Genomic DNA, 13,879 nt, shown 5'->3' on the forward strand with positions numbered 1-13,879 from the left:
TGTGTACAGCTTTTGTGAATGCTGAAAAAGGGCCAGGAGACATAGGAATCATAGAGTGGCCTAGGCTAGAAGAGACCTTAGAGATCATCCAATCCAACCTCCCTGCCATGGGCAGGGACACCTCTCAACTAGCCCAGCTTACTCAAGGCCCCATCCAACCTGGCCTTGAACATCTATAGGCAGGAAGCATCCACAACCTATCTGGACAATCCATTCCAGAGTCTTGCCCCTTCTGCAGCCTTCCTGTAGGTCCCTTCAGGTATTGGAAGGCACTTAGAAGATCCCCCCAGAGTCTTCTTCAGGCTGAACAATCCCAGCTCCCTCAGCCTATCCTCATAGCAGAGGCGTCCCACCCCCTGGCTCATCTTTGTAGCCCTCCTCTGGACTTTCCAACAGATCTGTGTCCCTCTTACAGTGGGGACACCAGAACTGGATGCAGGATTGGAGGTAGGGTCTCAGCAGAGCAAAGAGGGAGATTCACCTCTCCTGCTCTGCTGCCACACTCCTGATGCATCCCAGGATATGTTTGGCCTTCTGGGCTGCATGAGCTCACTGCCAGCTCCTGGGGAGCTTCCGCACCTCCAAGTTCTTTTCAGGGATGTTCTCAACCCACTCTGTACCCAGTGTATATTTGTGCCTGGGACTGGCCTGATCCAGGTGTAGGACCTTGCACTTTGACTTTTCATTTGCCCGTACTGGGCCTGTAATTGTTGCTGTTAGATAATTTCTGATAGTGGCTGCACTGCGTTTAGGAACTGGGCTTGAGGTTTTATTGCAGTTATTACAGCAAGCCCTTTGGGGACTGTGAGGCTGTAGTCTCGTTCTCTGAAGCATTCATTTGGCCAATATTGTGAAACGGAGCTGTTTCTAAGGGACCAGAGGCCCTATAATAACTATTGAACTAATCATACAATCCAGATCATAGAGATCCATTTAGCTCCCCCCCCCCCCAAGTCCATCATCAAATCTAGAATCAAGCAGCAGTAAAATTAGGCTTTTATTTAAATTATTTTTTACAATCAGGCTTTTTTTTTTTTTTTAAACTAGGTGGGCAAAAAGTGGCTTTCGTGTGAAGTACCTTGACTTATTGTGTTGTTTTAAAGCAACTGAAAGTCTCTTTGGGCTTTAGGGTTTGATAAGAAAGTATTACAAGACTTGGTTGTGTTTCTGGGGATGAGAGAGAAGGTATAGAATTGAAATCCTACCACTTGGCTGTGCTAAAGCATTTCATGCAGGTGATGTTTGGCCTTCATGAAAAGGCAGGTTTGAACAGTGGGCTGCTTTCCTGAGCTCTCTGAGTGGACTGAGAGTATCAGAGGATGTGCCTCTACGGTGAGGAAGATCGTGATGAACCACAATTCTTACTGTACGCAGCAAAATTTATAGATGGGATTTCAAGACCCACTCTTATAAAACCGTTTCTAGTGTCAGCAGCTTTCCTGGAAAAAATAGCTTGAGTTATATGTTTTAAATGTTCCTTTTTCATTCCTCAGCTCTTCACTTGTCCTCAAGCCCAGACTGATCTACTAAAGAAATTTACAATAGATCTTTTCCTCCTTTTTGGTTTTGGTTGCCTTTTCTGTTGGTTTTCCTTTTCTTAGCAGTGTAAATGGTGGCACTGAGAATTGCTGCTCTGCAGTAACTAGAACATGTCTTCTGGCCTTCAGCAGTAGAAGGAATATAGAATTGAATACTTGGGATCCAGACATTGCTCCCCCATGCTTCAGTCCCCTGTTTCCCACAGTGGCAGCTGATGTGAAAGGATGGAGAACCTTCCATGTTCCTGGCTGGTTGCCCAGGGTTTTTTACCAAGGCAGAAGGTTTTTTGATATAAACTAGCAGTTGTTTCCAGATGTGATCTATCTCCTGAATGATGACAGCTGATCATTTTAAACTTTACAGGCATGAGTGTAAATGCTTTGAATTGTCTCAATAAATGCCCAGCTTTTGTAAATTCAGAAAGTACTTAACTGTTTTTGTCTCCCTGTGTCATGAATCTCTTTGTGCTTCATTGCGCACTGCATGTGAACGTTTCCCTTCTGTTTTCTCTAGGCAGGTAGTAGTTGCTGCTAATTTCATCTAACTATGGCTTCAATCTTGTGTCAAGGGAGACTCTTTTTGATAGTAAATGGTGATGAGCAGATTTTCTGTCTCTTCTATTAAAAAGAAAAAAAAAGAAAGAAAAAATTAAAAAAAATATACAATTAACAGTGTTTGAAATAGACGCTGCAAATGACACCCCTAGAGCTTAAAAGTCTTTTTATTCTCCAGAAAGATGCATCATACTCAGTAGCCATTGAAGGCTTCCTACTGTCCTACTAGTCAGGGAATTAAACATTTTTCACTGATTGGTTCAAAGTAGAATAAAACTCTGTTTAATTAGTTATTCCATTTGTGAAAGAAAAAACAAACCAAAAACAAAAATCAAAGGAACTGAAAAAAGCTCTTTTCAAAATTTATTTTTCATTTTTCATCCTATCCTCCAGAGGCAGAGATCTGTTTTGATTGTGAATGATGTTGTGGGGCTGTGTAAACCAACCAGGGTAAATCCAAGCCAGCACTCCTGGTGATAAATAGGAGGGGTGCTTTTGAAACACTTGGCAATGGAAGTAAACAAACCGCACGCATCACTGGAGTATAAACCGAAGAATTTGGGGAGAAATTATGCAAGTCTGAAACCAGTACAGATCTTTGTAATAGTATTCCATGGAGTTTGTTTCCTCTTTCTGTAGAGCTGTCCTTTATATTATATATTTGGTATGTAGTCTTGTTTATTTAACTAAGAAAAGTAAGTTTCTTTAATGCTAATATGTGTTAAAGATGTTCCTCCAGTTGTCTTGTGTCACTACAGGCGTTAGCTGGTTCACATGGTGGTTGAACTGTGAATAGTGATGGTACAATGGCACTGAAAAATACCATCTCGCTTGTGTGCCAGTTCTCTTTTTTCCAGAAGGAACTTGTTGTGCAACACATTTTGAGATGCTAAATATTAATCTTATAAAGAATTGCTACAGATTGTATAAAATGAGCTGGTTGTTTCTTTTGATGTAGACACCTGAAAGTGTGCAACAGCAAGTGCGGCAATGACCCTCTGCTTCCAACACAGACTGAATGTTTGTGTGCCCATGTGAGAAAGGAGCAGAGACATGATGTTGGAGAAGTGGATATTGTGTACCATGAATCCAGTAACATTTTCAGCACTGTCTGCCATGAGATCCTTGTTAGACAAGCTGTTGATGGATGGGCTGGATGAGCAGACAGCTAGATTGGAAACTGTCTGAATGACTGGGCCCAGTGGGTGGTGAGCATGGAATTAACTTGCACGCTGCTGTTGGGAATAATGCAGTAGGCTGGAGCAGCTGTTTACATTCATGGCTTCACCAAACACCAACTCAGATGACTGAAAATTTGGCTTTTCTCTATTTTTCTTACCAGTTTGTGTACTAAGGATAAATTTGTGAAGTTGTTTGATATTCTGAGGTTTGTAGTAACTGAGGATTTAAGAAATTTGGACTCACAAAGGGGTATGTGGCCACAACTAATGGGCTTTTTTTGAGTGTGATATAAGCCACTCATAGATAAAAAATGAAGGTGCAGAAAAGCAGCCACACTTAGGAGAAGTTCAAAGTGTAGAATGAAAAGTCTCCTTAAGTAAAATGGTGCACATCCCCATTAGTGTTGAAGTTGAGAGTCCACATTCAAGCACATTCTCATTTTTGTGATACAAGTTATGAACAGATAATGACAGAATACACTCCAGTAGGTGAAAATTGCTTGCTGCTTTGCTGTCTCTCCTTCATGGCATTTTAGTTAATTATACTGCCCCATAATGACTTATGGCTCTGTGCACAGAGACTGGAGATGAAAAGGAAGAATTGTAGTGGTTTTCAAAAGCCAGACCAAAGAGTATCACTACCTAGAACAGGAGGATAATAAATTCTGTGAGCTCATATCCATGGATGACCACCAGGTTTGTCTGCAGGTGTGAATTAGGACATGTACAACTCCTCTGTAGTATTAGTTAATAAACAAAAGCAATTTCACTGTTTCATTCATTTGTGAAACCTCTGTAAAGGACACAAGCAGAGCTGTATTTGTTACTTGTGATTTCCTATTCTGTCTTTCTGAACTGCCCTGACAGTGGCTGATCAAGGGAAAATTGTACCCTGTGAGGCTTTCATAAGTCACCAGAACTTGAAAAAATCTAAACTAACAACTAGACATTGAAGTGGTACCACAGGGCATTTAAGGAAAAATAAGTATTTGCTTCATCCTTCATTCTTCCATCTTCTTATCAGTGTTTCAGGTTAAAACTCAGGCACTGAATATCAGTATAGCCCTTTGCCAAACTTACCTTTTTACAGTTGACTGTAAATCAAGAGCCAAATAGACCTAAATGTTCTTCATTGCACATGTTCAGTCACAGGTTATAGTGAGAAGAAACTCTTTTGTACGTTACTTGGTGCCTACTGAACAGCAACTTAGAATCACCTAAAGGTAATTTTTTTCTTAGGTAGTTTCTCTTGTTTGAAGCTTTTTGCATTAGTTCCCTCCTCCATTTGCTATGCAAGCTCTCTTGTGTGTGATTGTGTTTTGGAGATGCGTGCCTGTGACAGTGACAAAGTTTCAAGTAGCGCTGGTTCCAAAGAAGAATGACGACAGGGTTTCAGTACTGGTCATCCTGTTTCTTACTGTCTTAGCATAACAGGCATCTTGATATTTAAAAACACAAGCATAAGCAGTGCTGGAGAGCGTCAGAGGCACCAAACATTGGCTGCATGTGCTCCACAAAGACATTCTTCCTGCCACAGTCCCTCTGTGCTCAGGCCATTTGTGCCACTTGCTTCATGGCTCACAATTGCTCAGAAAACAGAGAGACCATTGCACTTTTATGACCTTTGCTGCAAGTCTGACCCTTTTCTCACCTGTTCTTTAAAATGCACTCTCTAGCTGCCTTAAAGCATCAGTTACTGCTTCTGGGTGTGAGTGTATCTTGTTGCTATGTGCTGAATTCATGCTGAACCTAATTGGAGTGCTCAGGGTAAAACACCTCAGTTGTTCTTGACCTGGTGAAGGCAATATGAATGAGGTTTTACTCTGGCTTTGCTTCTCTCATAAGAGGAGCATAGGCTATGCCAAAGGTATGTTGTCTGTGAGCAGTAAGGAGGCAGATGATAGTGGAGAATGAAAGGTAGGAAAGTATTCAGAAAAAAGTTTTCCATTGCAAAATAAATTGCACAGCTCAGCATTCCCAGCTGACACAATCTTCCATAAATGTAGATCCTTGTAAAATAGTTTCTTTCTGATTCTGAGCTGCTGACACTTCCTCACGATCACCCAGTGCTGCTGGCTGGCTATGTGCATCTGTGCACTCTGTTATACATACAAAATACTGGATGGACTTCTGCTGGAAAGTTAGTTCACCTCATTTCTTCCTGTTTATATTGTGATATTCAATAGTATCAGTGATGTATAGTATCAGAAGCTGCTGAGCTTTGTTCAGTACAACCAGTTTTTAATTCCAGCTTTATTGGGCTCATTAAAGTACACTTTAGTGGTAAAGGAAATCTATACCTTCAAAATCAGTAGAATTTGAACTGTGTATAACTTTTACAGTTGTCTGCTTGGGAGTCAGGAACCTTTGAGCACTTATTGGTGCTAACTGAGCTAGGTGCTCAGCTGAAATACATGATCATGCTTCTAGCTGTAAATATTAACTGTCACATGGTGCAGCACAGTAATGCACAGAGAATTTATATTAACAGAAAGCATGAATCAATGCGGCATCTGAGTGTGCCCTTTTTGATTATAATAGACATCATAATAATACTTTATTAGTGAGGATTGGCACGTTTAAGTAGAATAGAATAGAATAGAATAGAATAGAATAGAATAGACCAGGTTGGAAGAGACCTTCAAGATCATCGCATCCAACCCATCAACCAATCCAGCCCACCTAAACAACTAAACCACGGCACCAAGCACCCCATCAAGTCTCTTTCTGAAAACATCCAATGATGGTGACTCCACCACCTCCCCGGGCAGCCCATTCCAAAGGGCAATCACTCTCTCTGTATAGAACTTCTTCCTAACATCCAGCCTAATCCTCCCCTGGTGCAGCCTGTTCTGGTGCTGGTTGCCTGGGAGAAGAGACCAACCTCTGTCTGTCTACAACCTCCCTTCAGGTAGTTGTAGAGAGCAAGAAGGTCACTCCTGAGTCTCCTCCTCTCCAGACTAAGCAACCCCAGCTCACTCAGTCTCTCCTCATAGGGCTGTGTTCCAAACCCCTTTCCAACTTTGTTGCCCTTCTCTGGATGCGTTCCAGCAAGTCAACATCCTTCCTAAACTGAGGGGCCCAGAACTGGACACAGTACTCGATGTGTGGCCTAACCAGTGCAGTGTACAGGGGCAGAATGACCTCCCTGCTCCTGCTGGCCACACTGTTCCTGATGCAGGCCAGGATGCCATTGGCCCTCTTGGCTGCCTGGGCACACTGAAGGTTCATGTTCAGCCTACCATCGACCAGCACCCCCAGGTCCCTCTCTACCTGGCTGCTCTGCAGCCACTCTGACCCCAGCCTGTAGCACTGCATGGGGTTGCTGTGGCCAATGTGCAGAACCCGGCACTTGGATGTGCTCAATCTCATGCCTTTGGACTCTGCCCATCAGTCCAGCCTGTCGAGGTCCCTCTGCAGAGCCTCTCCTACCCTCCAGCAGATCAACTCCTGCCCCCAGCTTAGTGTCATCTGCAAATTTACTGATGATGGACTCAATGCCCTCATCCAGATCATCAATAAAGATGTTAAAGAGCAAACTTTGGATTCAAGTGAGGTGAATGTTGAACTTGAAAAGATTCCTAATCAGACTTTCTCTATTTTCTTACAAAGATTGACAATTTTGAGGGTAGAAGATTTATCTGAAATCCCTAATTTCTCATTTTGGGTTTGTGATGTAAAAGGAAGATGTTCATCTTTTTCTCATGTAATTTACAGCAATATGAATCCTTTTAGGATTTCAGTTACACCAGTGAACTTGAGCAGACTGACATCAGATACTGTGCTAGGTAAAAGTGAGTCAAGAGTCTTGGCAAAAAGAAGTGTCAAGCAAGCCCTTTAGGAAATGTGAAAACCAGAGGTGTTTTCATTGCAGGTGACTACAGTCAAGTCTGATGAATCATTTGCATTTTTGCTTTTCACACTATCACCTGATGTACTTTTTCTTCCTGTAAACATTTAAACTGTAACCTGTGTTCCCTCTCTAATGCTGAGATCTCTTTTTTGTCTTTACAGTTTGCCGGGAGGACTCCTACCAGTCAATAGTTTCATGTGCTGCTGTAGTGCTTACCCCTGTAGAGCCAGCAGTGGACACAAGGAGAAAAGAGCAGACAGCATTGCCTGATGTGTCCAAACAGTGAGTTACTGAATGACATGATCTTTTACAGAAGCAGTGTAAACACTAGGCCAGGTTCTTTCTTGTGGATGTGCATATAGAACTCCTGTCTGTGTCATGGGTGGTTACACAGGCCTTTCCAACAGCAGGCACTGGCCTAAGGCTAGGCTGCTGCTTTTTTTCATGAGTCTACTTTTCTTTTCTCAAGGCTTTTGGTGATGTGGTATGTGGAGGGAATGAGCATTTTCACTCTGAGAAATTGTTTTTGTAACAGGCTGATGAGGTGATGGTTTTTGTCCTTTCATTCTAGTCCAGTTTTTCTAGGCAGTTGGTGATTTTTAGAAAGAAAGTAATTTCTGAATGCTCTGCTCATCAGAGGCATTTTGGTAGTTTTGAGTGATTTTTACTGCTGTGTTAAGGCATGTGAAGCATCTTTGAAAGTGTGGTAGTGGTCTTCCAAGGAAAGTCTATTTAATTTGCTATCTTGCATTGGGTAAGAATCATAGCCACAGCATGTACAGTAACATTGGTCTGGTGGTCCCAGTCAGGATGGTTGTTTCGTGAGTCCCTGGAGAATGAAAAAGCCCTGGTGTTATTAAAAAAAAAGAAAAAGGTAATTCTTTATGACAACACAAACTTGGGGCCTGTGCATTTTGCATTAAATCATAATGCAACATCATTATTGGTCCTACCATTCATGTTTAATCTTATGCTTCTCTGGGTATATTAAAAATGTAACTTTGAACTTGCCTATAAAGTCCTAGCTTGCATGCCTATTGCTGTAAGAAAATGAAAACCTTCCCCAAGTCCCCTACCCCTAAAAAACCCCCAATCCCCTAAGAAAACACTAGCAGATTAGATGAGATTGGATTAGGTTGGATGTGATCTTAATCACAAACCTGTAGTTTGAGCTTTTAACCTGTCGTTTAGGACTGGTGCATCTTTTCCAATCTGGTGTTGAACCCATTTCATCTAGTCTATTAACACAGTATATTGCCCATCATTGAGGCATTGCTGCAATGACTTAATATTTGAAATGTAGTTAGCATCTAATTTATGTAGTGTTTTGCTTGCGTGGCTCTCTGAATACTAAAGGAGTGGCAAGGCAGTGGGGCTGTGACATACTATGCTGAAATGCAGAGTATATTTTGTGCTTAGTTCAGACTGCGCAGTGCATTTTTGCCTTCTGTTTGTTCCCTGAAAGGCTAGCCTATGCCTGTGACATTGTTGGATTCACTTTCAGGAGCTCATCATCCCTTATGGACTCAAAGTAGGGAAACTCCTGTAACTCGTTAGCATGAATGATGCCACCTCCCAGATTAGCTTTTTCCTTAACCTGACTGGTAATAGTGAATCTATTACTTTGCTTTCTGGTGTGCTTGGTGTCTAGGTCCAGAGAGGGAAAGAGCCTCAGTTCTTTTGAATATTCCCGTGTTAAGAAACTAGAGGCACGAACGAGGCCAAAATAGCAACAGCCCTCAAGGCTGTTTATTAACAGAATAAAGTGGATGGATCAGAAGGAGAGAGAGAGAAAGAGAGAGAAAATAGAGAGGGAGAGAGAGAAGAGGAAAGGAATTACCACACCCCTCACCCCCCAAGACAGTTTGAGTCTGTGGAGGAAGGCTGCTGCAGCTGTGGAGGAGATGCCTTGTTGGCTGTGCTGTCCTCTGAGCAGCCTCTTCAGCTCCATGAGTTGTAGCAGGTGGAACTTAGGACACAGAGAGAGGGTTCCTCTTGGTCTGCTTCTTCCAGGCTCCATGGTGATGCCTCTGTCATTTTTCTCTCCTGGTATTCTCTCCATTTTCCTTCAGAGCAGCATTGCCCTGGGGTTTTTCCTTCTCCTGAGCCAGTAGTTGCTCAGATCTTTTATACAGCTTTTAGGTATGAGTCCAGGTGGTGAACATGCATATTCCAGAGAGCATGGATAGCAGTGGCCTCTGCCCATTATTTCCAGGGCAGCTGCAGTCTGGTGAGCAATCTTTATCTATGCACCTTCCAGAGAGTCATTCCAGTGGCATCTGCCCATGCTTGGGGTTTAAGATGTTTGTTTTTTTCTAACTAGTGATACCTTCTGAGCACACAGACTTAAATCACGTTTGTATTAAGCACTCGAGGTCTCAGAAACATGCTCTAACCTCTGCTGCTTTTCCAGTGTTCACATCTGAAAAGATGACTTCTGGCTCTGGATTTGTTTCAAATAGAAAGAAGCTTGTGCTTAAACAGATATATTTGAACTTCACGTGTAACAGCATTGTTGTGGTGGTATCTTTAAACCAACTTTTCTTACAGATAAGCTGGAAATGAAACAATCATCTCTCTGGAAACCTTTTCCATGTTGTTAGAATGAGAATTCAGTAGCTATGCAGAAACCTCCTAAGTCACAGTAGAGCAATGGAAGTGTATGGCTTTAGGAAAATTCCAAGCACTGCGAAACATCGTCATACTTTTCACCTATTTCTTCCTGTGCTTTCTACAGGTGGATCATCTTGCTCATATCCAGTTTTAATGGAAGCAAAACAGATCTCAATTCCTCAGTCTAAATATCCTGGTCTCATTTGTCTCCAATATGAACATCAAGCAAGAGGAGGCCTTTAGCACATACTGAATTCAATTGACTTGAGTGCTGGTGAAATATAGTTAATGGTGTTCATATTTACCTCTGTGGGGAATAACATCAAGCTTTATTTTGATACTTCTGCCTGTATTCCTGAATAGCTTTGACTTGTCCATCCCAAAATGGTGCACACCACAGAGTGATGGCCAGTTACTGCTTTCTGGGCTCTGGACAGAGTATGTTTAGAATAACAGATGCTTCCTGAACTACTTAAGGAAGCCATGTTTTATCCAAAACATAAAATAAGTATTGATAATAATGAGACATCGAAGAGTTGCAGATAACTAAAAATGCTAACACTGTAAGGTGCATCCCTTCAATGCTGTTTGAGTAATTTTTGACCAGTGATGTTACATTGTTGTAGAAGGAAACTGTTTAGTAGCTTTAAGTAATGGACTGTATTTGCTTAATGTAATTTTATTGTAAGCAGGAACGAATTGTGCCAGAAGTGGAAGCAACAAAGCTTAATCATTATTTGAAATGGCAGTGATTAGCTGTTACCAGCACTGGAGGAATAAAAGGCCAATTTTTCCTCCTCCCCATTTTTTCTTGAATGCTCAGAACGTTTAATCAGGAAGCAATTCCTTAGTGGTATGTAGGTAATTGCTAACTGTTGTGTCTGTGTACACTGGGCAAAATCCCTGCCTCAGTCATTCAGCAGCAATGCTCTTGGCTGTGTAGTGTGATGCTTACAAAATAAGCAGACAGGGCTCTTGCTAAGCAAACATATCTTTTGCAACCTCGAGGTGACATCCCATCATAAGAAGCATGAGGGAACCTGTTTGGAGAAGCTGTAGCCCGTGCAGGAGAAAGATGAAGTCCTTGCCAGGTGCTTTGGCTACTTTTCTGTGTTGCCTTGAAGGCTGGCACAGTACTAGAGGAGTCAGCTGCTCTTCTGTAAATATGTATTTTGGCACAAGGGTGTTTGTATTTTGTAGAAGAATGCACAGAAGTCCATTTTCTACACTTTGCAAATCATAATTTCAGTGCTCAGTGGGCAAGAGCACCCCTTTGTAGCTTTTGTCCTGCTGTGCAACAGGCTCTGATGCAGAGGAACACATAGTCTGTGTGAGGCCGGGATGAAACCCAGGAAATGTGGGCTCTGCCTTGCTTTGTCCTCTGGGCCCTCCACTTTGTCTAGGATATTGCTTTAACTTTGTTGTATTTTGTTGTGGTGGTTTGGTCCTGGCTGGGGAGAATTAACTCCATCTCAGCTGATCCCAATACATTTGTAAAAATGCAAGGCTTAAAAACTTCATGCTGTCTGAAAGGTTCAAGTTATTAAGGCCACTTTGTGTTGCTGTAGTGATAAGTCAGTCAGTTGTTCTCTGTAGTGCCCAGATGCTGAAACAGTTTGGCCATTTTGAATAGTGTTTGCATAGTCCTAATTTTAGTCTTTGCTTTTGGAATTCACACTGAATCACAGAATGTTAAGGACTGGAAGGGACCTTGAAAGATCATCCAGTCCAACCCCCCTGCCAGAGCAGAATCATCTAGAGCAGATCACATGGAAATGCCTCCAGAGGTCTTAAATATCTCCAGAGAGGGAGACTCCACAACGACCCTGGGCAGCCTGTTCCAGGATTTTGTTGCACTCACAGGGAAAAAAGTTTTCCTCCTGTTTCCATGGAACTTCCTCTTGCCTCAGCTTCCACCACTGCCCCTTGTGCTGGCATTGGGCATCACCCAGCACAGCCTGGCTCCAGCCTCTGGGCACTCACCCTGCACATCTTTATCAACATGAATGAGGTCACCCTCTGGCTCCTCCTCTCCAAGCTACAGAGCCCTCCACTCCTTTAATCAGCTTTGTGGCTCTGTGCTGGACTGACTCTAGTAGCTCCCTGTCCCTCTTGAACTGAGGGGCCCAGAATGTAAATAATTTCCACTTTCCGATGTAAATAAATCAGCTGCTGGGACATAGCAATGACAAGAGGATTCTCCTTTCAATTTTGAGTTTCTCACAAGAGAGCATGGGAAGGGAGGCATGGCCCAGGGAACTATAGCTGGCTTCAGCATCTCTGGCCAAACTATCAGCTGAAAGCTCACACTACAAGGGGCAGCTGTGTACTATACACATGTAAGCACAGTATGCTACTAGTGCTTGAGAAAAGTGCAGTGAAATTGCAGTGCAGCATTTTTAATTTGGGGCATTTACGGTTAGGCAGGAGCTTAGTACTTTGTTTGACTGCTGTCTTTGGATATGACTACCCTGCAGTTCAGAATAGTGATGGCAAAGTGGAGGCTCTCTGAACTGGCCACTTCAGAGCTGGCTTCTGCATGTGTACTTCACCTGCCATTGTCTTTCTGATTATTAACTTTTTTTTTTTTTTAAAGGATATTATTTGGGGTTAAATTCTTTAATTGTTTTTTAGAGCTGCAGATCTTGTTATGTTGTGTAGTAATTTGCCAACTGTCTTCCATGTCAGAAATATTTTCCCAAGCTTTAGGGTTAATTTCCAAATAAAGATTGTAAGGGAAAGATAGGGGAAGAGATATGGTTTTAAACTAAAAGAGGCTAGATTCTGATTCAGTATAAGGTAGAACTTTTTTTTATGAGGATAGTGGTGAAATGCTGGAAAGCTGTCCAGTGAGGTGGTAAATACCTCATCCCTGTAAACATTCAAGGTCAGGTTAGATGGCGCTCTGAGCACCCTGATCTGGTTGAAGATGTAGCCATCTCATTGCAGGGGGGTTGGACTAGATGAGCCTTAAAGATCCCTTCCAGTCCAAACTATTCTGATTCTAAATGCTATAGCTCCTTTATCAGCTCTTCAGACTCTTTAACAATCAAGTCAGGCTTTTCTTCTGGTGAATGCATGAGTGTATTGAGTCTTTTCAATATTCTGTCTACCAAAGCTGTTTAATTTGTAGCTTGCAACCATACTTACCTGGGCAAGGTCCTTATGTGTGATTTCAATTTGAAATACATGAGAAGGCTCCTTGGAGTCACAGTGACTAGCTGGGTGCTTACAGGTGGGAATCAGTGATAAGAGGGAAAAATACAGCTTTAATGCCATTCTGTACTGCAGGGTTTAGTACAGCTGCTCAAAATTTGGCATCTAGAAAGGTTTTGGTGCATTAATATCCTATATTTGCTAGGTGAAAGTATACTGTTGGAATGTGAAAAATTTAGAAGCTTTTCTCCTCTCTGAGGTCTTTGAGTTATAAAAATGTAATTGTTCTACAGGAACACACTCTTGATCCTTCCTGACTCTTGCAGCCCTGCCTAATTCCTTTCACAAGAAGTTGAAGCGTGATACATCATCAGCTTCATTTATTTCAGTTGCAGATTTTATTTTCTTTTTCCACTCTCTCCCTCCAATTTTTTTGGTGCCTTGATAAGCCTCTTTATTTTTTTCTTTTCCTTCAGAAGGACAGTGTTGGTACTTTACACCTGTAAATTTTGGTGCCTCTCAGTTGTGACCTGAAGCATGGCCTCTACTGCGTCCAGTTTTCGAGGCGGATTGCCTGCTTTGGCAGTCCGTACAATGAGAAATGTTTTGGTAATGTGTGAAATGAACATTTTTCAGGCTCCTTTGGACAGCCTGATAAAAGATGATTGAGCTGTTTCAATTTCCTGGATAACTGGGCTGGAGCCCTGTGAAAGCATGTGTCACTGTGGGCAATATGGAGAGCATATTGATGCCCTGTGTTGCTGTGGAGTGACAATGCTTTGAAAGCTTCTGACTCGGCTGCAAACTGAAAGACAAGTCAGCTGGATTACAGCGTACATTCCAGCAGAACATTTTAGGGATGGGTAGGAGTTAGAAGAAGTAGAATTTCTACCTATTTCTTTAAAGCACCTTCTTTGAGTAAAAGTGAGCAATATGCCTATGCTGTCAGTGGTCATGTACGCCATTAGAATAGCTTCCTGGAC

The 13,879-nt window shown here is 42.2% G+C and overlaps 1 protein-coding gene across 1 annotated transcript in view; it reads left to right on the top strand.

The window, feature by feature from the left end:
- Positions 1-13,879, top strand: part of CCSER1 (coiled-coil serine rich protein 1) — a 903,890-nt gene that overhangs the window by 183,274 nt on the left and 706,737 nt on the right. The window contains exon 6 of the mRNA XM_054163290.1: positions 7,289-7,409. Within this exon, the coding sequence (XP_054019265.1) occupies positions 7,289-7,409 (121 nt within the window). The remainder of the gene's footprint in view (positions 1-7,288; positions 7,410-13,879) is intronic.

Source organism: Dryobates pubescens, chromosome 1 (assembly GCF_014839835.1).
Source record: "Dryobates pubescens isolate bDryPub1 chromosome 1, bDryPub1.pri, whole genome shotgun sequence".
In the NCBI taxonomy this organism is placed as follows: domain Eukaryota; kingdom Metazoa; phylum Chordata; class Aves; order Piciformes; family Picidae; genus Dryobates; species Dryobates pubescens.